The 25389-nt window shown below is 37.2% G+C and overlaps 1 protein-coding gene across 6 annotated transcripts in view; it reads right to left on the minus strand.

Moving 5' to 3' along the window:
- Positions 1 to 25389, minus strand: part of CNTLN (centlein) — a 374623-nt gene that overhangs the window by 106331 nt on the left and 242903 nt on the right. For 5 of the 6 annotated variants that reach the window (XM_064381308.1, XM_012449978.3, XM_012449977.3 and 2 more), the window contains 2 exons: positions 7463 to 7554; positions 56 to 591 (listed from right to left, as the gene is read on the minus strand). In XM_064381308.1, coding sequence (XP_064237378.1) covers positions 56 to 591; positions 7463 to 7554 — 628 coding nt within the window. Of the gene's footprint in view, positions 1 to 55; positions 592 to 7462; positions 7555 to 25389 lie in introns of those variants that run through there. The other variant, XM_012449981.2, reaches the window with a different exon arrangement.

Consider the following 25389-nt stretch of genomic DNA (forward strand, 5'->3'; position numbering starts at 1 on the left):
TGCTTTACATATGCACAGTGTCCCCACCACAGAGCTAAGTTAATGAGAGCCTTACCTGCTTTCACTCACATCCTCCCAGCCGTCCTTGCTGAGGTTCTCAAACACATTGCTCACAACCTTGATGGAGTGATTGAGAACAGTGTGGTGGCGACCCACAGAGCAATTTTTCTTGGCAGCTTTAAATTTAACCTTGGTTGTAGTTGTCTTACAATCATATAGTCCAGATCTCACTTCCGTGGTGGCCATCTCAGATTTAGCTTTGTCTGCTGACTGTTGTGATTTCTCCGTTGGGCTCATCAGCTCTTCATTTTCATTTCTCAATGCATTAGCTTCTGTCACTTGTCTCCTCAGGGAAGTGACTTCTCTCTCCAGCTCACTGATTTTTACTTGAAGTTCAGTATTTTTTTTTTCTACATCTTTACTCCCCTTTATTATCTGTTCTAGCTCTTTTTCTCTGGTTTCTGTATCTTCTTGTTGCTCTTTTAAGTGGGATTTCAGAAAATCATTTTCTTTCATTAATTTTTTATTCCCTTCTTTTAATTTCCTTGACCTTTTCTCAAAGGATTTTAGCCGATTTTCCAACTCAATGACCTAAACAGAAGAGTTTGATTTATTCTTTTAAGAATCTAAAACCATAATCTACTATATTTTATTATCATTTCTAACTTATGAAATAAAAATTACATTTAGCACAAGGACAATACAGACCTAAAGTACTTAATTTCTAGATAATTCTAAAGTGGTGTAGATGAATACATTCAAAAATGCAATAATACATCTGTTGAATAAAGAACAGATGGTAAAAGAAGGCAAAATTCTATACAAAGTAACAGAACTAAGTATGCTAATAAACTGCAGTGTCTTCTGAGATCATAAGTGCCTTGGCTATACATTCTGTTCATTGTGGGAAAAAAATTTCAGAGAAAAATAATTTATATAAAAAGTCTAAAAGTAGATACATAAATTGTATTAATAACATTTTCATTCAATATTCAATAATCATGAAAAAGGAATGACAATACGAAGTAATCTATTGAGGTTGCTTTTTTTCTAAATTAGAAAAATGTAATTTTAGTAGTCATATGGTCCTCAGTTTATGTGATAAAGGAACAGTTTACCAAATAATAAAGACTAACATTTTAAATTACAATGATTTCAAGATTGCATATAAATTAAAATTTTCCCTTTTATTTCAATAAACAGTGCTCATGTTGTAGGACATAGCAATGGTAACACACACTTCCTAATCTTAAGGAATTTCCAAATTATTTGGAAAGACAGACATTTGCATACATAAACCTAATAAAGGATATAATGTAAGTTTCATAAGTCTGGGCAATTAATTCTAATTCATGAGTTCAAATATTTCATGGAGGAGTTGACTTAGATTAGGGCTAATTAATAATGAGCACTATTGTTTGTAAAGTACATTTTACTATTTACAAAATAGTTTCATAAACATGATCTCTTCTGGCCATCTCAAAAACATGAGATATGTAGATAGAACCAACAATTTATCTTTCCAGAATAGGAAAGAGAGGTTCTGAAAACTTAAATTTCACAGAGGTAAACCTTTCCTGGATTGAACTGGGATCCAAATTCAGGATTTTGTGCCCTTCCCACTATGCAACAAGCCATAGGAGAAAGAATAATTACTCAGACATGTATGAAAAATGAACAAAGATTTGGAGTCAAGAAAAAACTGGAGACAAGCAAAATGGAGACAAAAAATCTAAATGACTGGAAAAGAATATGAACTCATTTTTACTTTTAAAACAAAATTCTTCAAAGAGAAACATGTTTGATATACTGACAACTCCAATGGTCTGAATAAAATTCATATGTTGAAACCTGATCACAGTGTGATGTTACGATGGGGTGGGCCTTTGGAAGGTGACTGGATCATGAGGGTGGGGCCCTCGTGAATGGAATTAGTGCTGTTATAAAAATCCCCAGAAAGCTAGTTAGCTCCTTAGACCATGTGAGGACACAGTAAGAAGGCACCATCTATAAACCAAGAGAGTCCTCATAAGACACTGAATCTTAGGCACCTGGATCTTGGACAACAAATTTCTATTATTTATAATCCTCTCAGTTTTAGTATTTTTTATAGCTGACTGAAGAGACGAAGACAACAACCTCTGATTCAAAATAATAATATTTCAGAAGTATACAAAATAAAACACACATTCTTTTTGGCGGCAGGCGGGGGATGGAGTCTTGCTCTGTGGCCCAGGTTAAAGTTCAGTGGTGGGATCTTGGCTCACTGCAACCTCCACCTCTTGGGTTCAAGTGATTCTTCTGCCTCAGCCTCCCAAGTAGCTGGGACTACAGGCACGTGCCATCCGGCTAATTTTTGTATTTTTAGTAAAGGCAGGCTTTCACCATATTGGCCAGGCAGGTCTCAAACTCCTGACCTTGTGATCTGCCTGCCTCGACCTTCCAAAGTGCTGGGATTACAGGCGTAAGCCACCTCGCCCAGCCAAAACACACATATTCTTAACACTTTCCAGTTTACTAAACTTTACTTATAATGGTGAAGAAGTAAGTTGTTTCCTAAACATGAGTTTCAGTCATGTCTGATTTACACATCCTTCTGTATTACCTTTTTGTTTTACACGTTCAACCTCTTTCATTTTAATCAACATTCATTTACTAAGTGACTAGGCTATCCTGGGGCTTGGGAATTTCTCAGTACAGTATGAGGAATATCACCTAATTTTAATCACTTCTATTCCATGGTATGATATATTAACCTACTATTGGACTTATGTCCTTATAGGATCTACTCATGACCTGGAATAAAGGTATCTGAAAAATTTTGTACCAGACTATTGTAGACTTCTGCATATTTCTGTGAAAGAGATTGTACTGTTCCTTCTCAATGTAAGCACTTTATTGGGGAGATGATTAATGTGACAAAAAATACAGTGTTCAAGAAAAAAATCTATGGCAGAGTATTTTTTATTTTTTCCAAATTGCTCTACCTCTAAATTTTATTGAAGGATTTTCATTCACTGCCCAAATCAGTATACTTTTCACAAATATATTTTAAAATACTTTTGCATGTTAGATTCCAAAGAGAAGTAAGTAAAATATAATCTATTTTTTAAATACATATTTGGTGCAAGCAAGCAATTATATTTTCTTAAAGTCAGGGTCTCACTTTATTGCCAAGGCTGGAGTGCAGAAGCCCGATCATGGTTCACTTCAGCCTTGATCTCCCGGGCTCAAGTGATTCTTTCACCTCAGCCTCCCAAGGAGCTGGGACCAGAGTCATGCACCAACACACTTGGCTAATTTTTTTATTTTTTGTGGAGACGGAGTCTCACTGTGTTGCCTTGACTAGTCCGCACATTTTTTTTAAAAAGTGACTTTGGTGATACAAAAATATTAATAAGAAGCAGTGTGTTTTAGGGGAAGCAGAATTTTGAATTAGGTCTATATCTCACTTCCAACTCTACTCGCTTTAGCTGGTAAAATATTTAAGGTATTTTACCTTTACTTTCCTCATCTGTGAAATGAGGATAGTAATACCTACACCTTGCAGTTTTGTTGGGAGTATTAAATGTGATCATAAACCATAATTCCTGAAGAAAACAATTTATTAACATTATCCTTATTACTGTTTCTATTATCATTAATCTTAACACCTACCTAATAAAATTGCTGTAACTAAAATATAATTACTTGTGCTGAATATTCCAAAGTAGCCATTAAATCAACTTTATATTTCAACTAAACTAAAATATGTTATAAACAAATACAACAAATAAACATCTTAAATTTGAGATGCCGATTCTGAAAATTAGCATTATATATTTTTTTGACTAAAATCCAAATGAGTTTGGGGAAAACTGATTAAAATTTTACTAGGTTGGTGCTCAGAACACAACACATCAAAGTATGGCACTTTGGCTTGCCAAGTACCTTGAATTGAAGGTCATTGGAAGTGCCTCAGACACAAGATTCCTGCCTTCCTGTCACTCACCCCTTTTTCTCCCCTGAAGTCAGTCAAATCAACATAATTCCTCTTTCCTAAAGCAGGTCATACAAACTAGAACTCCTCTCCCCAAAAGCAAGGCTTAAAACCAAGAAAAGTCACTTTCTCCCTTCTTGGTTCTCCCTTGAAGACTTTCATTCCAGAGAGGTCTGGTCCCCTACCTGGGAAGGAAGGAAGTCTACACAGGGGGCAAGAAGAATCTGAGCAGACAGGCCTTGCTGGGCTCACCTCTCCTCAGTCTATTACCATAGATCATACCCATTTGTGCAAACACATTTCTTTATTTTTTTATTTTTTTGAGACGGAGTTTCACTCTTGTTACCCAGGCTGGAGTGTAATGGCGCGATCTCGGCTCACCGCAACCTCCGCCTCCTGGGTTCAGGCAATTCTCCTGCCTTAGCCTCCTGAGTAGCTGGGATTACAGGCATGCGCCACCATGTCCAGCTAATTTTTTGTATTTTTAGTAGAGATGGGGTTTCACCATGTTGACCAGGATGGTCTCGATCTCTTGACCTCGTGATCCACCCGCCTCGGCCTCCCAAAGTGCTGGGATTACAGGCGTGAGCCACCGCGCCCGGCCCCTGTGCAAACACATTTCTACATGGCTATCCTTTATTTATGGAACCTCAGCATATAAACAGACAATTTTCTCTGGGTCTTTGTTTTTGAAGGCTCCTGTGGCACATAAAACTTTGATTAAATAAATGTTATGTTTTTCTCATATTAACCTGCCTTTTATTATAGGAGTGTCAACTGTGGCCCTTATGATGGGCGAGGAAAGATACCACACCTTTCCACCCCTATATGCATACCAATTGAAGATGTCTGTGGTTTTAACGTCTGTTAACTGCCTAATGTGAATCTATGTTTAATCATGAGAAGTGGTCAAAACTATTTAAGTTTAAATTGGAGGACAAATAACAAAACAGAGACACTACTTCTAAATATTTTGAAAGGGAAAATCCATAGCACTTATTAAAGTGTTATTCAAGGTATATTCTCAAAAACTGTTAAACTGATTTTAATCCTTCAAAAATAGAAAAATAAATTTTAATACATATTTGAGAATGAAAGTCTGGGGAACTGATAAAGGTGTTCAATTTATGGGTTATAATTCAGCTCAGGCCCATACTTTCTTACAGTACTGAAATTTAAAATACCATACCAAATAGATGGCTCTTTTTAGGCCAGGTGCAGTGGCTCACATCTATGATTCCAGCACTTTGGGAGGCTGAGGTGGGCAGATCACTTGTACATAGGAGTTAGAGACCAGCCTTGCCAACATGATGAAACCCCATTTCTACAAAAAACACAAAAATTAGCCAAGCATGGTGGTGCACACCTGTAGTCCCAGTTACTCAGGAGGCTGAGGCAAGAGAATAGCTTAAACCCGGCAGGCAGAGGTTGCAGTGAGCCAACATCACCCATTGCACTCCAGTTTGGATGACAGAGCAAGATTCTGTCTGGAAAAAAAAAAAAAAAAAGAGGAGGCTCTTTTCAAAACAGAAATAAAACACCTGGCATTATGAAGCTATGAAGCACGTACATTAGCTTGCTAGGGTTGCCATAACAAAGTATAACAGAGTAGGTGACTTAAACAACAGAAATTTATTTTCTCACATTCCTGAAGTCTAGAAGTCCAAGATCAAGGTGTCAGCAGGGTTGGTTTCTTCTGAAGCCTCTCTCCTTGGCTTGTAAATGGCTATATTTTCCCCGTGTCTTCACATGGACTTCCCTCTGTATTTGTCTGTATTCTAATTTCCTTTTTTTAAATAAAGACCCTGGTCATGTTGTATTAGGGCTCACCCTAATAGCCTTATTTTAACTTAATTACCTCTTTAAGGATCCTGTCTCCAAATATGGTCACATTCTGAGATAATATAGATTAAGACTCTTAATATACATATAAATTTGGGGGCAAGAACACAATTGTGCCAATCACAATGTGAAATGTTATTATTTTAAAAATAATCTGTTCATATGTTTCATTTCTACTATATACAAATACTATTTTCATCTTATTACTATTTTTAAAATTAATTTTGAGTGAGTTTCATATAAAAGTTTTAAAATAAGGAAATTCAACCATGAGGAATTAACTTGTGATTGATAAAATTGCATTAGGTAAATACAAAAAAATAGCATACTAATTTGACATACGTCCAGTGAAAATATATTGGTTGTCAGGTCTTAAAATAGATGTCTGGATCTACTATTGTAGTATTCATTTATGGCAGATGGAATGAAATAAAGGCTTACTTTTGGGTTTCTACCCTAAGGCAAGAAATAGTAGTTACTTATCCATAGATACAAAAATTATACAAAACCTGGCAAATAAAAACATTGTTCTGAACAAAAAGATGCTAGGTTAGTGTGAACTGTATGACATTCTAGCTGGTAGTGCATAGATTAATTCAATTAGTCATTTTACCTAAAGATATATAAATGTAAGCATTTCTAGTTCTGTGTTATTACATTAACTTTATACGTGTCATTCAGTAATAATGAGATGACAGCCTTTGTTACTAGACCATATGGCAAGTGTTAGAAGTATGAACAATCACATCATCTGCTATAAATCACTAGATTTCCTACAAGTCAATTCAGAGATGCAAAAAAAAAAAAAAAGCAACTATGTTAACATTTTTGTTTATGTATTTGTACATTTTCAGCTTTATCTAATTATAAAATCAATCTAATGTAGCCACTGACAATCACTTATGAGAACAAGCTATTTAAAGATTATTTTCTGTATAACATAAGGTATTAATAATTAGATCCACTTAATTGAACTTGATAACAATGTATATGTAAAAATATGAATTAAGTATAAAATTATAAAGATAAATGTTATTATTTTAAAATAGTATTTTACTATTAATGATAGATATGTTATAACATGACTATAGGGTTTACATGGATGGCCTTATTGAAACATAAAATGCTGTACTAAATCATATTGGTATAAATTTTTATCTAAAATGAGATGAGTCATGTATTTTTTCAAGTTTAACATTAAAACTATAAATATATTACCATTTTACTGTGATAAAGTTGTAACTATGCTCAGTGTTTTAGTTCAAATATTATAAATCTCTGTATTTGTGGAAGTATAGCACAGCCTTATTAAAATATATTTTAAACTTAAACTGCTAAGTTATAACTAACAAGCACATACAGTCTACATTTCTATAGTTTCTATTTTTTTCATTCTCTCCGTTTCACCTTTTGAAAATAATTTTAATCTATGTCAATGGAAGCACAAGTGTTTACACATTTATTTCACTAACATTGATTTTATTTTTACCCCATTTTGGCAAGCCAATGATTTTGAATTATGGATCTGAATTAAGGATTCACACAAGGTTTACATTCATAAGCCCTTGCTTTAAAATATAATCCTTTATGTTAAAATTCAGATTTAACTTGCTCAGCTCAATATCTTAAAGATTAGACTACCTTCTGTAATGTCTGCTCCAACATTTCTTTTCCATTCTTCTCTGGAGTACTTTTCTTGACCTCATCATCTTCACCAGATCTAAAGAGCTGTTCTGGTAGAGAATAAATAATATATTATAGTACCATGTGTACTGCTGAAATACTGTCCCGTCATTAAAAAAAAAAAAGAGTTCTATGGTTTTTCAATTATGAATAATCTAGGCTATTTACTTGTCAAGTATTTGGCCAGTAACTAAACAATGACCCTTTTCAAGATTTTTATCCACATAATTATGTATCTTTGTAGTGTCACCTTTTTTTTTTTTTTTTACAGTGTAAGATTTTTCAAAAGTACAATAGATCTGCGGGTTAACAATGCTACACTTTTATTCCTATTTTCATTCTTTTGTAGACTATTCCCCCTTTGCCTTAAAAGCAGAATTCATTGCCTTTTTATCTACACAGTCACTACTAGTTTTGTTCTCTGGATCTTGTTCCCTGCCAGGAGGATCACAGTGATTGCTGAACAAAGCAAACAGTAACAGAATTAGGGTGGATTGAAATCGTAACACCCCCTACCACAACCTTTTTTTCAAGTGAAAGATCATGCACTGGGCAAGGTAAACCATAAAAATCACTCTTCTAGAAATACTGTGACTTCGTAACAAATAGAAAGCTAGGTATATGGGATAGGTTATATCTACAAATCATTCCTACACTAGCTATACATTTGACTACCAAAACCTTTTCAACCAAGCCAGAAACCTACAAGTAACTTAACAACCTTAAAGAAAAAACAAAATCATAAAACTTCAGTTAATATTAAAAGCAAAATATATCAAATCCTATACATAACTTTTTTCTTATCAGATAAATTACTATGACAAATTTTAGTAACATTTTCTTATTGAATTACTTTTGGAATATAACTTTTCTTAAGGAATAAAAAGGGACAAAAAATAATACATAAAGCTAAAAGGATACATATCTGTGTTAGCCTGAGATGATTCTGCTTTAAAATATGCTTGGCTGCTGTAGGTCAGTGTAAAACTTTGATTTCTCAACAAAGGAAAAAGAAAACAATATTATTCTCTGTAGAGTAGAAATCCTCCTGGTATAAACAGTGACTAACAAGTTTGTTAGAGTGAATTAGGCATTTCTTTTGTCTTTGAAAAATGACATACCCAATTAAAACTTCTGTACTTATGAAATAAATAGAACACTATCCTAAGGATAATAAAAGCTAGGATAGGTAGAATTTGCCACCTGGGGAATAAGTACCTTTACCTTGATAATAATCTATCAGTTCCCCAAGTTTCTTCTTCTAGTCCCCTAACACCATGGTGTTGAATTCATTTACAACAATCTTTCAGCAATATAGAAATAATATGCAAATACAATTCATCTTTTCTCATCATTCAAATATCTGCTATACTTCTGAGTGAAATATTTAATCTTAAAAATAAGATAACAGTTCTATGTTCAAAGAGTATGGGATGCCAACAATAGCTAAATAATTCCAATAAAGTAAATGGTGAAGACTGATTTAAAAATGAATTTGTCTGCTGCTTGTTTGCTCCTGGATGTGTGCAAGGTCCACTGGTGGAATGGCTAACCATGTTCAGCTGTGCTTATCTGCTCAAGTTTGTATGGTAGATGTGTGAGCATATGCTTCACTTTACTGGATATTTATTTTTAATATTTAGTTTTACATGCTTTTCTTCTACTAGTATGAACCTTCATTCTAATTTATATTCTTTCTCAGGAGTTTCTTCTCTCCATTTTTTCTTTCTTATTAACTTTTCATTTTGCTTATTCATAGTACTTAAGCTTATTATATTCTATTCTCTTTCTTTTTGAGATGGAGTTTTGCTCTTATTGCCCAGGCTGGAGTGCAATGGCATGACCTCAGCTCACCACAACCTCCACCTCCTGGGTTCAAGCAATTCTCCTGCTTCAGCCTCCCAAGTAGCGGGGATTACAGACATGCGCCACCATGCCCGGCTAATTTTTGTTATTTTTAGTAGAGACGGGGTTTCTCCATGTTGGTCAGGCTGGTCTCGACTCCTGACCTTGTGATCCACTGGCCTGGGCCTCCCATAGTGCTGGGATTACAGGCGTGAGCCACTGTACCCGGTATATTCTATTTTCTATATTTTTTCTTTTAATCTTCTTAAATAATTTAAATTTTTCTGCAATCTTTTACTTTGTATTCTCCTATTAGATTTTTTATTTTAATTATTTTAACAAATTATTTAAAAAATCTATTATGAGTATTTTTTCCCGATCTTAATATGAAGCTTTGCACACAAACTTCCCTAAAAGTCTGTTTGTGATTATATCAATTTGGGAGATTAAGAATAGTTATCAACTTATTGTATAGACAATTTCCTAAAGAATATTGCTATTTTTATTTCACTTTTAGGGAAAGAAAATGAGAATCATAGTAGGTATGTTTTACTTCAGAAGGTACTTGTGACACAATAAGAAATATATACAGTCATTCCTGTTCCAGGCACCTTCCTGGGATACCAAAATCCAACCATGCTCAAGTCCCTGATGTAGCACAGTGTAGTATTTGCATATGCACATCCTCCTGTATAATCTCTATATTACTTATAATAACTAATACAATGTAAATGTGATGTAAATAGTTGTTATACTATATTGTTTAAGGAATAATAACAATATAAAAGGGCTGTACATGTTCAGTACAGATGCAATTTTTTTTCAAATATTTTTGATCTACAAATGGTTGAATCCAGGGATGTGGAACCCATGGATACAGAGGGCCCACTATATTTGGTTTTCGTCCCCAATTCCTGACACATAGTTTCTAAAACCCTTGGAATTTCTTGAGTAATAGGAGCATCCTTTGTTATTACAAGCAAAGCATAACAAGCCCCTTTCAACCATACCAGTGTTTATGCTTAATAAGATAATTCCTGGTGAGTCTCTAGATAGGTTCAAGATAAGGACTGGCTGCAAGAGGAGGTAATCATGTGATTAGATGGTTTTTAACATCCAGCCCCACCACCAGGCCTCTGCAGAGGGAAGAGGAAATGGAGATTGAATTCAATCACCAATGGCCAATGATTGAATCAATGATGCCTACTTAATGGAAGCTCCATAAAAATTACAGAGTTTGGAGACATTCCAAGTTGGTAAAGACTTTGAGATGCTGAAGGTAGCACACTCAGAAAGGACAAGAAAGCTTCCTGTTCCTTCCTGAATACCATGAACTATGCAACTCTTCTATTTGGCTGTTTCTGAGTTGTATCCTTTAAAACAAACCAGTAATAGTAAATAGAAAAGTTTTCTGAGCCATTCTAGCAAATTACCAAATCTGAGGAAGGGCTCCTGGGAACCCCCAATTTATAGTCAGTTGGTCAGAAATACAGGTGGAAACCTAGGACTTGTGACTGGTATCTATTGCTGCTGAAAAGTTTTTGGCTTTATTGGAGAAAAGCTGAATATGCCTCAAAGGATTTCCCTTCTGTTTCCAATATGTTCCCTCGATTTGCCTCTAAGTTAAAGTAGGATGACCATTTCCAAACACCTGATTTTTTGGTCATGTTCTTCTTGGTATGCATCGAACACAATCTATTCTTAATAGTAAGTAAACTTGAGACACTTGCCAGAAATCTTGAACTTAAATTGTATGCTGTCCAACTATTATGAAAGGCTGTGTTATTTTTTAAGTAACATTTAATAAGGACAATCTGACATTTGCAATCCATTTACTCCATTCTGGCATCTAAAATGGGGCAGTCTTGTGGAACTGAGTCCTTAATCAGTAGGGTCTGCACTAATTCTAAGTAGTTAGAATTGAACTGAATTGCCCAATTGGAACTTGCAGAAGCAAAGAGTTGGTTGTTGAGTGGAAGAAAAAATGCATACAATTGGTTTCAGAAGTATTGTGAGTAAAAATAACTCTGAATGCTGTTTCAGACAAGTGAATTGCGGATAAATAGGCAACAATCAGCAAGACCTGCCATTAAAAAGTTTTTGGTTTTTGTGTTAATTAAACATTGTTGCCTTAGGCAACAAAAAGTCAGATCAGCCAACTATAATTAAAACACATCTCCTCTGAGAAGTAACCATAGGCCAATGAAAACTGAAGTTGCCATTTCTGATAAATGAAATGGCAAGAAATAAATCTTGTTTCTGATGAGTAAGAGAGAATTTCAATCATTTGATATGACTGTCACACTTGGCACCTCTTTCTGGAGACCTAGACCATCCCCTTTGACTTTACCTGGGCAGGAGGCTTGGGAAGAATCTATTCAATCAGTAAAAGTTGAAAGACAAGTAGCCCATTTTTGTTACCAGCCACAGATATTCTAAAAAGGAAGTTGCCAGAACAATGTAAGTACCTTTTTCTAGGAAGAGAGGTAGAAAAACAGAAGGATAAGTAGGGTTTGTTTGTTTCATTTTATTCATTGTAAACTATGCCCAATAAACAGGCTTCCTTGCCTTAAAAATAAAATGTCTTTAAGCCGGGGACTTAATGGACTTAATCCCATTAGCTCACATGGATGAATTATGGGGATTTGAACATGGTATCTTTAATTCCTCTAGCTAGCTTGGAAGCCATGTGTAACAACCTCTTATGATTTTACGCTATTCCTTAAGCACATACTTTTAAAATATTTTAGACTGTTTATTTTCTACTTCCAAGTGTTTTATATTTTAATTTCTGTTTTTATATTAAATGAACTAGCTTTGTTAAGTTTAAGACTGGAACTGTGCTTCTGATTTCATATAAATTTCATGTTACACAGTTTTTACAATTAAATTTTGTTTCAAATTTACTTTAGTATTTCTCTATATTCCTAATATTATTCCTTTGGCTTGTCTTAAAAATAATTTTTAATCTTAAAATTTCTATTTTTTTTTTTAGACAGCCTGCTCTATCACCCAGGCTGGAGTGCAGTGGCGCGATCTCAGCTTGCTCCACCTCCAGGGCTCAAGTAATCCTCCAGCCTAAGTGCCCCAAGTAACTGGGACTACAGCTGCATGCTGCCATACCGAAGTTTTTTGTTTGTTTGTTTGTGTTTTTTTGGTAGAGATAGGGTTACCCAGGCTGGTCTCAAATTCCTGTATTCAAACGATTCGCCTGCATGTTTTATATATAATATATATGTGTGTATATATATTATACACATTATATGAGTATATAATATATATGTATATATACACACATATACATAATACAATATACACTATATGTGTATATATAAAATATATATTATATGTGTGTGTATACATACACACACACACACACACTAACATACACGTGAGGGTACAAAAAAAGAACAGAAAACGGCTTTAGATAGGAGGTCACATAGATCAGTAGGTCTTTTCTACATGGAACTGACAAGAAAAGAAAGGAATACAGTACTGTGCACACTGGTCCAGAGGTATTAAATGCTAAAGCACATATGGGGTTTTATTTTGCTGATTTCAGTTTCGGGGAGGAAAAAATAATGCTAAACGTATGAAAAAATAAGGCTAATGAGGTAGGCAAGGGCTATTTTTCAGTGAGATAAAGAAATTTGGGCTTTATTCTGTTATTAGCAGGAAGTCACTAAATAATTGAGTAATATAAGATCAGAAATGTTAACATACCAAGATTAGGGCTAAAAGGAATATCCTTATGCTAGATTGGATAGCAATTATAATTAGTATAAAACGAAACTGCAGTCTGACCTTCCTTTCTTTATAAAACATATTGCATGGATTTAGAATAATTTTTGTTTATTCTCCTTAAATGTTTAGGTAATAGGTATATGCTCAATAGATTGATGACTTTGGATTAAATTATGGCCACAAAAAATTAGTTAATATTAATCATTCCGAGAAGTAACTATTTTAACATTTTTATTGTTGTTGAAAGGTTTTTGGCTTTATTGGAGAAAACCTGAATATGTCTCAAAGGATTTCCCTTTTGTTCCCAATATGTTTCCTTGATTTGCCTCTAAGTTAAAGTAGGATGACCATTTCCAAACGCTTGATTTTTCGGTCATGTTCTTCTTGGTATGCATCCAACACAATCTATTCTTAATAGTAAGTAAACTTGAGACACTTGCCAGAAATCTTGAACTTAAATTGTATGCTGCTCAACTATTATGAAAGCCTGTGATATTTTTAAAGTAACATTTAATAAGGACAATCTGCAATCCATTTACTCCATTCTAGATGCTTTATTTCTGGATTGGGTCAGACTATCTAGAAAGCCGTATAATCATAACATATGCTAACAGCTCCAGCATACTTTTGCTCACTGGCTTATGCTTTTATATCATACTGTGGTGGACTATTAGTCAGCAAATGCTTACTCCTCTCATGGATACCTTCATAGATAGAATACAGATCCCTACTCCACTAATATTGAGTTTAGCCATGTGATTTGCTTGGATTAGGGAAACATGGATATAAATGACAGCACACTTGTTATGAGCCTGGAACTTAAGAAATGGTATGCTTATGATCACCCCCTGGAAATTGCAACATCCACCTCGAAAAGAACATGTTCAGGTAGTCACTGCCCCTTCAGCCTGGCCTGGGATTAAGAAATATGGAGCAGACCTAAATTCAATATTGCCTCAAGGTGAAACACTCCAGCCAACCAACAGACCTGCAGACTGCAGCACAGTTATCACAGCTGATAGACTCATGAGCAAGAAATAAATGTTTATTACTGCATGCTATTGAGATTCTGTGATTTTGTGGTTGTTTATTCTGTAGGAAAAACTGATGGGATACAGAAATTGGTAATTATAAGTGGGGTACTGCTATGATAAAAAACTGAATTATGTGGCATTGATTTGGGGACTGGGTGGCAGGTAGCAAAATATGTTACAGGATGCTGAGAAAATAGTGACCCATGTTATGTAGTTACAGAACATTTGGAAAACTGCCACATGGCATAACCTGGAAGGCAAAAAAATGCACCCAATAAATTTTACACTGAGTGAGGAAGCACATAATGCTGATAGTATGAGTTTGGTTTGGTGCAGAATGCTGATAGTATGAGTTGGTTATTGCTGGTTGCATTTGACTAGCTACTCTAAGAAAGATCCAAGCTCAGAAAGGCACTGACCATTGATACATGGGAAGTGTGTAAGTTCCAGTAGTTTTAGAGTTGGAAAATGGAATTGTCACCATATCAAAGGAGTGGACACTGAATCACTGGCAGCATAAAGGCCAAATCTCAGATGTTGACATTAAAACATGGCTCAGGATTTGGCTGTCATGTCTGTTGCTAATAATTTCTGAAAGGAATAATGCAAGGCCTAGTAGATTCTGGGTAAAGGCCTAAAAATATTCCCCCAATCCTCCATAGAAACTAATACTGACAATGAATTATTGTTGGTTTTATTTAATAAGGAGACTTGCTTTAGCCAAAGAAATCTCAGGTGGAAGTTACAGTGTGCCAGTTTCAAACATAGACAAAAGAAACTCTCCATGTTTACATTTGTTTCTGCCGTGTTCAAGAATCAGACACATAGAGCAGAAGTGGACTTGACTTGCGGCCTAAAACAGAGCTGGACCAGAAAACCTGCAGTAGTAAGAGCTCCTTCAGCCAACACACAGACCCATATGCAATAAATAAATGCTTGCTATTGTTTATGAATTAGTTTTCCCATTTGCTTGTTTCTTGCAATGTCTAATACACAAGCCCTCAACTTTCAATGACAAACACGATAAGAAATGGTTTTGTGAACATACTCATGTACTTGTAACTCAGTAAAGATTGAAAAACGTAGCTCCTGACCAAAGCTTACATGTGATTTTTCAGGCTTGACCATAGGTAATTCCAAAGGTTCTATCTGGCACTCCTCATGGGGGAATGCTGCCCTCCCTAACCAGACTTGTTGTACAGTCAATGGACTACAGTCTCTGAAGGGAGTTACGCTCAAGGACTCAGGTTCCCCTGGTCAAGGACACTAGTTTCCCTGGCCAATCACACTCTTAAATGTATCTGTATCTCTACCATAGATGTCTCAATACGGAGGCCTTTTCATTGGGTGCCTTTGGTTGAGGCTTGCTTAGGTGTCTCTGCAGAAACCTCCTTAGGAGACTGGGAGGAGACAGTAAACTTGAAGATTGTCCTCATTCTGACTCAGACTCTATACTTTTCCTCTCCCAATCATCTTCCCACAACCTTCCCCCATGCCTCAAGTCTATCAAATGGCAAGAATCTTTTGTTTGAGGATCCACTAGCCATGAGACAACCCTCACTTCTATGTTGATCACTGGACCAATGGGGGAAAATAAAATATGGGGAGCTGGCACTTTCTCCACTTTAGCCTCTTGCTTAAACTATCTCAGTAATTAATTAAAGGTGGCTGTAACTTTCATTTTGGTTTGTTGTCTTAGAGCAGCTATTCCTACACCTGGCATTTCAGCTCTCTTTGGTTGAGCTAAGCTCTTAACAAAGGTATTGTGGGACTATATTCAAGATTCATTACACTATGAATTGCAATTTTCAGTAAGGAGAAATTTAGCATGGTAGGGACTTAAGGTATTCATTTGGAAAGCCTAGGAGAGACTGAACTCATTTGAGAAAAAAGGCAATAAGGGTTTTTTTTGGATGACATGCTTAACTTTTAAGATACTTATAAAAACAGCCAGAAGGAAACAGGTATCAGAAAATAGGAAATATACATTTGGAATATGGAAAGAGGTTACTATTTCTATAGATTCGAGATTTAATCCAGGGAAAACATGTTCCATTAAAAAAAAAATAAGTCAGAGGGACCAGATTTTCCCTTCTATATGGAGCAACTGAAAAATAGATAAAATGTATCAAAAATGGTTTTTAGATACTGGGCACCAGACAATGTCATCCCTAAGAGAGGGCAACAAATAAAATGAATTCTATGAATACCCTAGCTTACTGCTTACAGAGAGCTTCCAAGCTACAGCACAGAAACAGGAAACCTAAATAGAGTCCAGTAATCTTCCAAAATTAAGGAGACATACCCTGGATTACAGGGAGACCAATGGAGCTAGAGTTTGCAGGGCAAAGTGTCATAGAGGAGAGATCTACCCAGATATAGAGGGAACTCTGAAGATCTACAGAGCTGAAAACCTCAAGTCTTCAGCTAAGTACTAGTCAGTGCATGCATATAAGGAAACTACCCAGGTTTAAGAGGAAAAAAACCACCCAAAAGGATTGGAGAAAACTTAAAGGAAACAATCTGCAAAGCTCACACAGGTACAATAGTAGTTCAGGCTCTGACTAGCTGAGGGAAAAAAGGGGGGCATATTATATAATGATGAACAAAGTAAGAATGAGAGCAGAATTCCTATCAGAAACAATCCACACTAGAAGACAGTGGAGTAATTAACTACTAAGGAAAAAAAATCTGTCAAGGTAGCATTCTATACTTATTGAAAATACCTTTCAAAAATGAAGCAAAAATACAGGTATTTTTCAGGTGCACAATACAGGTATTTTTCAGGTGTACAACAGCCAAAAGAATTCACTACCAGGAGATATGTACTCTACGAAATATTAAAGGAAGTCCTTCAGGTAGAAAGAGGTAATACCAGATGGAAATATGGATCTACAGAAATGAATGAAGAGCAGCAGAAATGGTTCTTAGCAAAAAAACACTGAGAACTACCAGGTCTGGTTAGATCCAACACTCTCTGCAAAAACCAGACAACAATTTGAAACCATGGATCACGCCTTCTAGAATAGAAAACACTCAGTAGTTGGTGGAGCAAAGTGTACATTTAACAAAATACAAATTTAGAATCTGAACTGAAAAAAAAAAGCCACAAAGGAAGAAAAGAACTTGCCAAAAACCTGAATTGAAAAAAATACAAGTTCAGAAAAGAAATAATAAAACACCTCCCCCAAAAAATAGAATTTGAAGAACTGAGGCAATAAATTGAGAACAACAACAAAGAACATTACTAAAGATTAAACAGAAATGTAAGAAAGGAAAACAAAAGAAGGCCGGGGGCAGTGGCTCATGCATTTAATCCCAGCACTTTTGAGAGGCTGAGGCAGTCAGTTCAGGAGGTCAGGAGATCAGGAGATCAGGAGATCGAGTCCATCCTGGCCAGCAGGGTGAAACCCGCTTCTACTAAAAAAGTATAAAAACTAGCTGGGTGTGGTGGCGCCTGCTGTAATCCCAGCTACTAGGAAGGCTGAGGCAGGAGAATCACTTGAACCAGGGAGTTGTAGGTTGCAGTGAGACAAGACTGCACCAATGCACTCCAGCCTGGCAACAGAGTGAAACTCCATCTCAGAAAAAAAAAAAAAAAAAAAAAGAACAAAAGAAAGATTACACATGGCTAAAAATTGAGTTACTGATGAAGGAAAGTCTTGAGATAAAGTGAATGCAGAAGAAAAAGACAAAAGATTAAAGAATCGTAAAAAAAATAGATATAAAGACCAGACAAAAAACAATCTAGCATAAAGACAACTTATTTGAATTAGAGTATAAAAAGTGGATTAGAAAGGTATGCAAAAATAAATGCAAAAGAGAAATCCTTGGAGAGAGAGAGATCCAAGATGGCCAGTTAGGAGCAGCTCAGGATTACAGGTCTGAGTGAAAGCGCAGAGGGTGAGTGGACGCCACATTTCCAGACGGATTTTTACTGCCCACAGACCAGGAGATTCCCAGGCAGAGGAGCCCCACGGGTCGCCAGGGTGGCTGTTTTGGCCAGCGCGGCTGTTTTGCCTGTGCCCCGGCGCAGCGGTTCCCAGTGCAGAGTAAACGAGACTGTGTCCCCTCTTAGCCAGCAAGGGGAGCTGAAACAGGGAGCCAGGCCAGGAGATTCCCAGGCAAAAACGTGCCACGAATCTCAGAGCCGCGGTTTCAGCTGACTCAGTGGGTCGCTGCACAGGAAATCACACAGATCCCGGCGCCTATTCACCAGGCAACCAGGTCACCTGGTAGAGAGCCGACCGTTCAACTAAAAAACAAAAGGCTCTGAGGCAGGGAGCCAGGTGATAAGGCCCGGCTGGTCCCACCCCCACAAAAACAAAAACAAAAACAAAAAACCAGCAATTGGAAACGCTCTGGGTTGAGACTTTCACAGCATGCACAGCTGAACCAGGGACGGTCCAGCTCTGTGGGGGAGGGGCGTCTGCCATTACGGAGGCACTCTACCACTACAGAGACAGTCCGCCATTCCACGTTGTCAAGGCAAACCGCCATTACTGTTCCTGAGGCAGTTCTAACTACATCCATATAAACAGGACTGCAGGGAAGTTCACCGGGCAGCTGGGCGGAGCCCACAGCAGCTCAGCGAAGCCTCTGCAGGCTGCGAGTGACTAGGCTGCCTCCTTGTGGGCAGGGCAGCCCAAAAAAAAAAAAAAAAAAAAAAAAGCAGGCAGCAGCACAGCAGAAACTCATAAAGCCCTAACTCCCCGGGACAGAACACCTGGAAAAGAAAAGGGGTTTATGCGTTCTGCTGCTGCAGACTTAAACTTACCTGCCAAGCAGCTCTGAATGAACAACGGGGCTCACAGCTCAGCACTTGAGCTACTATTAAAAACAGACTGTTTCCTTAAGCAGCTCCCTGACCTCTGTATATCCAAAGAGTCACCTCATAAAGGAGAGCTCAGACTGACATTTGGCAGGTATCCTTCAGGGACAAAGCAGAAGAAACTGGTAGCAACCTTTACTGTTCGGCAGCTGCTACAAGTGATCCGCAGGCAAGCAGGGCCTGGAGTGGACCTCAGCAGTCCTACAGCAGAGAGGCCAGACACCTAAAAGGAAAACTAAGAAACAGAAATAATTTCATCATCAACAAACAGGACAGCCACTCAGAGACCCAATCAGAAAGTCAACAACTACAAAGCCGACAGGTGGATAAATCCACAAAGATGGGAAGAAACCAGTGCAAAAAGGATGAAAACACCCAAAACCAGAACACCTCTCCTCCTACAAGGAAGCACAACTCCTCACCAGCAAGGGAACAAGACTGGATGGAGAATGAGTGTGATGAAATCACAGAATCAGCCTTCAGAAAGTGGGTAATAAGGAACTTCCGTGAGCTAAAAGAACATGTTCTAACCCAATGCAAAGAAACTAAGAACCTCAAAAAAAGACTTGACGAAATGCTAATGAGAATGGACAACTTAGAGAGGAATATAAGTGAATTGATGGAGCTGAAAAACACAACATGAGAACTTCACGAAGCATGCACAAGTTTCAACAGCCAAACTGACCAAGAAGAAGAAAGGATACCAGAGGTCGAAGATCAACTCAATGAAATAAAACGAGAAGGCAAGATTAGAGAAAACAGGGTAAAAAGGAATGAACAAAGTCAACAAGAAATATGGGACTATGTGAAAAGACCAAATCTACGTTTGATAGCTGTACCTGAATTTGATGAAGAGAATGAATCCAAGCTGGAAAATACTCTTCAGGATATTATCCAGGAAAACTTCCCCAACCGAGCAAGGCAGGCCAATATTCAAGTCCAGGAAATACAGAGAACACCACAAAGATATTCCTCAAGAAGAGCAACCCCAAGGCACATAATCGTCAGATTCACCAGGGTTGAAATGAAGGAGAAAATGCTAAGGGCAGCCAGAGAGAAAGCTCGGGTTACCCACAAAGGGAAGCCCATCAGACTCACAGCAGATCTCTCAGCAGAAACCCTACAAGCCAGAAGAGAGTGGGGGCTGATATTCAACATCCTTAAAGAAAAGAACTTTCAACCCAGAATTTCATATCCAGCCAAACTAAGCTTCATAAGTGAAGGAAAAATAAAATCCTTAGTGAACAAGCAAGTACTCAAAGATTTCATCACCACCAGACCTGCTTTACAAGAGCTCCCGAAAGAGGTACTACAGACAGGAAAGAACAACCAGTACCAGCTACTCCAAAAACATACCAAATGGTAAAGAGCATCAACACAATGAAGAATCTGCATCAACCAATGGGCAAAACAGCTGGCTAGCATCAAAATGGCAGTATCAAATTCACACATAACAAAATTAACCCTAAATGTAAATGGACTAAATGCCCCAATCAAAAGACACAGATTGTCACATTGGATTAAAAGCCAAAACCCATCAGTGTGCTGTATCCAGGAAACCCACCTCACATGCAAGGAAACACAAAGGCTCAAAATAAAGGGATGGAGGAAGATTTACCAAGCAAATGGAGAGCAAAAAAAAGAAGGAGTTGCAATTCTCATCTCTGATAAAATAGACTTCAAAGCAACAAAGATTAAAAGAGACAAAAGACATTACATAATGGTAAAAGGATCAATGCAACAAGAAGAGCTAATGATCCTAAATATATATGCACCTAATGCAGGAGCACCCAGATACATAAGGCAAGTTCTTAATGACTTACAAAGAGACTTAGACTCCCACACAATAATAGTGGGAGACTTTAACACACCATTGTCAATATTAGACAGATCAGCAAGACAGAAAATTAACAAGGATATCCAGGACTTGAACTCAGACCTGGACCAAGCAAACCTAATAGATATTTGCAGAACTCTCCACCCCAAATCCACAGAATATACATTCTTCTCAGCACCACATCACACCTACTTTAAAATTGACCACATAATTGGAAGTAAAACACTCCTCAGCAAATGCAAAAGAACGGTAACCATAACAAACAGTCTCTCAGACCACAGTGCAATCAAGTTAGAACTCAGAATTCAGAAACCAACCCAGAACCGCAGAGCTTCATGGAAACTGAACAACTTTCTCCTGAATGTTGACTGGATAAACAATGAAATGAAGGCAGAAATAAAGATGTTCTTCGAAACCAACGAGAACGAAGAAACCACATACCAGAATCTCTGGGACACATTTAAAGCAGTCTGTAGAGGAAAATGTATAGCAATAAGTGCCCACATGAGAAGCAAGGAGAGATCTAAAATTGACACCCTATCATCAAAATTGAAAGAACTAGAGGAGCAAGATCAAAAAAAAACTCAAAACCTAGCAGAAGACAAAAAATAACTAAGATCAGAGCAGAACTGAAGGAGATAGAGACACGAAAAACCCTTCAAAAAAATCAATAAATCCAGGAGCTGGTTTTTTGAAAAGATCAACAAAATAGACAGACCACTAGCCAGATTAATAAAAAAGAAAAGAGAGAATAACCAAATAGATGCAATAAAAAATGATAAAGGGGATATCACCACAGATTCCACAGAAATTCAAACCATCATCAGAGATTATTACAAACAACTCTATGCACATAAACTAGAAAACCTGGAGGAAATGGATAAATTCCTGGACAGCTGCCTCCTCCCAAGCCTAAACCAGGAAGAAGTCAAAACCCTGAATAGACCAATAACAAGGTCTGAAGTCGAGGCAGCAATTAAGAGCCGACCACCCAAAAAAAGCCCAGGTCCAGATGGGTTCACAGCCGAATTCTACCAGACATACAAGAGGAACTGGTACCATTCCTTCTGAAAATATTCCAAATAATGCAAAAAGAGGGAATCCTTCCCAAATCATTTTATGAGACCAACATCATCCTGATACCAAAACCCGGCAGAGACTCAACAAGAAAAGAAAACTACAGGCCAATATCCATGATGAACATAGATGCAAAAATCTTCAATAAAATACTGGCAAGTCGATTGCAACAGCACATCAAAAAGCTTATCCGCCATGATCAAGTAGGATTCATTCCGGGGATGCAAGGCTGGTTAAACATACGGAAGTCTATAAATGGAATTCACCACATAAACAGAACCAAAGACAGAAACCACGATTATCTCAATTGATGCAGAGAAGGCCTTCGACAAAATTCAACAGCCCTTTATGCTAAAAATCCTCAATAAACTAGGTATTGACGGAACATATCTCAAAATTATAAAAGCTATTTACGACAAACCAACAGCCAATATTTACAACAAACCAACAGCCAATATCATACTGAATGGGCAAAAACTGGAAGCATTCCCTTTGAAATCTGGCACTAGACAAGGATGCCCTCTCTCACCACTCCTATTCAATATAGTACTGGAAGTTCTAGCCAGAGCAATCAGGCAAGAACAACATGCAGATGACATGATTGTATATCTAGAAGACCCCATCGTCTCAGCCCAAAATCTCCTGAAACTGATAAGCAACTTCAGCAAAGTCTCAGGATATAAAATCAATGTGCAAAAATCACAAGCATTCCTATACACCAATAACAGACGTAAAGAGAACCAAATCAAGAATGAACTGCCATTCACAATTGCTACAAAGAGAATAAAATACCTAGGAATACAACTAACAAGGAACGTAAAGGACCTCTTCAAGGAGAACTACAAACCACTGCTCAATGAAATAAGAGAGGACACAAACAGATGGAGAAACATTCCATGTTCATGGTTAGGAAGAATCAATATAATGAAAATGGCCATACTGCCCAAAGTAATTTACAGATTCAATGCTATCCCCATCAAGCTACCAATGACCTTCTTCACAGGACTGGAAAAAACCACCTTAAACTTCATATGGAACCAAAAGAGAGCCCGCATAGCCAAGTCAATCCTAAACAAAAAGAACAAGGCGGGAGGTATCACACTACCAGACATCAAACTATACTATAAGGCTACAGTAATCAAAACAGCATGGTACTGGTACCAAAACAGAGATATAGACCAATGGAACAGAACAGAGGCCTCAGAGGTAACACAACATATCTACAACCATCGGATCTTTGACAAACCTGACAAAAACAAGCAATGGGGAAAGCATTCCCTGTTTAATAAATGGTGTTGGGAAAACTGGCTAGCCATATGCAGAAAGCAGAAACTGGACCCCTTCCTGACACCTTACACGAAAATTAACTCCAGATGGATTAAAGACTTAAACATAAGACCTCACAACATAAAAACCCTAGAAGAAAACCTAGGCAAAACCATTCAGGACATAGGCATAGGCAAGGACTTCATGACCAAAACACCAAAAGCATTGGCAACAAAAGCCAAAATAGACAAATGGGACCTAATCAAACTCCATAGCTTCTGCACAGCAAAACAAACAGTCATAAGAGTGAATCGGCCACCAACAGAATGGGAAAAAATTTTTGCAGCCTACCCATCTGACAAAGGGCTGATATCCAGAATTTACAATGAACTAAAAAAGATTTACAAGAAAAAAACAAACAAGCCCATTCAAAAGTGGGTGAAGGATATGAACAGATACTTTACAAAAGAAGACATACATGAGGCCGACAAGCATATGAAAAAATGCTCATCATCACTGGTCATTAGAGAAATGCAAATCAAAACTACATTGAGATACCATCTCACGCCAGTTAGAACGGTGATCATTAAAAAATCTGGAGACAACAGATGCTGGAGAGGATGTGGAGAAATAGGAACACTTTTACACTGTTGGTGGGAGTATAAATTAGTTCAACCATTGTGGAAGACAGTGTGGCGATTCCTCAAGGACCTAGAAATAGAAATTCCATTTGACCCAGCAATCCCATTACTGGGTATATATCCAAAGGATTATAAATTGTTCTACTATAAGGACCCATGCACACGAATGTTCACTGCAGCACAGTTTACAATAGCAAAGACCTGGAACCAACCCAAATGCCCATCGATGATAGACTGGACAGGGAAAATGTGGCACATATACACCATGGAATATTATGCAGCCATCAAAAACGATGAGTTCGCGTCCTTTGTAGGGACATGGATGAACCTGGAAACCATCATTCTCAGCAAACTGACACAAGAACACAAAATCAAACACCGCATGTTCTCACTCATAGACGAGTGTTGAACAATGGCAACACACAGACACAGGGAGGGGAGCACTATACACTGCGGTCTATTGGGGGGAATTGGGGGACAGCGGGGGGTGGGGAGTTGGGGAGAGATAGCATGGGGAGAAATGCCACATATAGGTGAAGGGGAGGGAGGCAGCAAATCACACTGCCACGTATGCACCTATGCAACAATCTTGCATGTTTTTCACGTGTACCCCAAAACCTAAAATGCAATTAAAAAAAAAAAAATCCTTGGAACAAAGTAGTATTTTAATTGACAAATAATAAATGCACAGATATTTCAGGAAAATGTAATATAGAACAAATTATACTAAGACACAGTCTACTTAAGTTTTTGAATATCAAGTTGAAAAAAGTAAATTTTCAGGAATCCTCTTAGCAAAGGTAAGTAACATCCACAGCAGGAGGTGATGCAGGGGAGGTTGGGAAAATCTGTAACACATCCTCATAGCAACCATCAATTCTATAAATGAATAACATCTAGAAAATTCTGAGGGAAAAAAGGTGTAATCCAATAAAATTATGTCCAGCCCATTTAATCCCTTGAATATAAAGACAGTTGAATCATATTCTCAAACATCTATGTTCTTACAAATATGGCTATTTTCATTCCTTCTTGAAAAAAATACTTTTTTTTTTCCCACACAGAATCTTGCTCTTTCACCCAGGCTGGAGAAAAGTAGCTCGATCTTGGGGCACTCACTGCAACCTCTGCCCCGGGTTAAAAGAATTCTCCTGCCTCAGCCTCCCAGGTAGCTGGGTTTACAGGTATGCACCACCGTGCCCTGTAAACCGTTTTGCATTTTTAGTAGAGACAGGGGTTTTGCCATGTTAGCCAGGAAGGTCTCGAACTCCTGACCTCAGGTGATCCACCTGTCTTGGCTTCCCCAGCTGAGTTTCGTAAAAATCCTAGGTTTTCCATCTTGTGTAGCAAGGTGTTCATTTCTTTTTATAACTGTTCTGTTAACCTTAAAGAAATTAATTCTTTTGAAGCAGAGAAAACATTTATTTAAAGTTTTACAGCTCATTTACTTTTATTTCAGTTACTCTTCATTTAGTTGACTCCAAATAAATGTTAATCTCTTTTTCAAAAATATGACACTCTTATATAATTAATCTACCCATCTAGTCTTCTCCCTGCCTGGCCATTAAGAGATGGTTATATGATCATTAATATTAAAGATTTTAATCTGT

This window comes from Aotus nancymaae, unplaced genomic scaffold (genome assembly GCF_030222135.1).
Source record: "Aotus nancymaae isolate 86718 unplaced genomic scaffold, 86718_ANA_hifiasm-v0.15.2.pri h1tg000003l, whole genome shotgun sequence".
In the NCBI taxonomy this organism is placed as follows: domain Eukaryota; kingdom Metazoa; phylum Chordata; class Mammalia; order Primates; family Aotidae; genus Aotus; species Aotus nancymaae.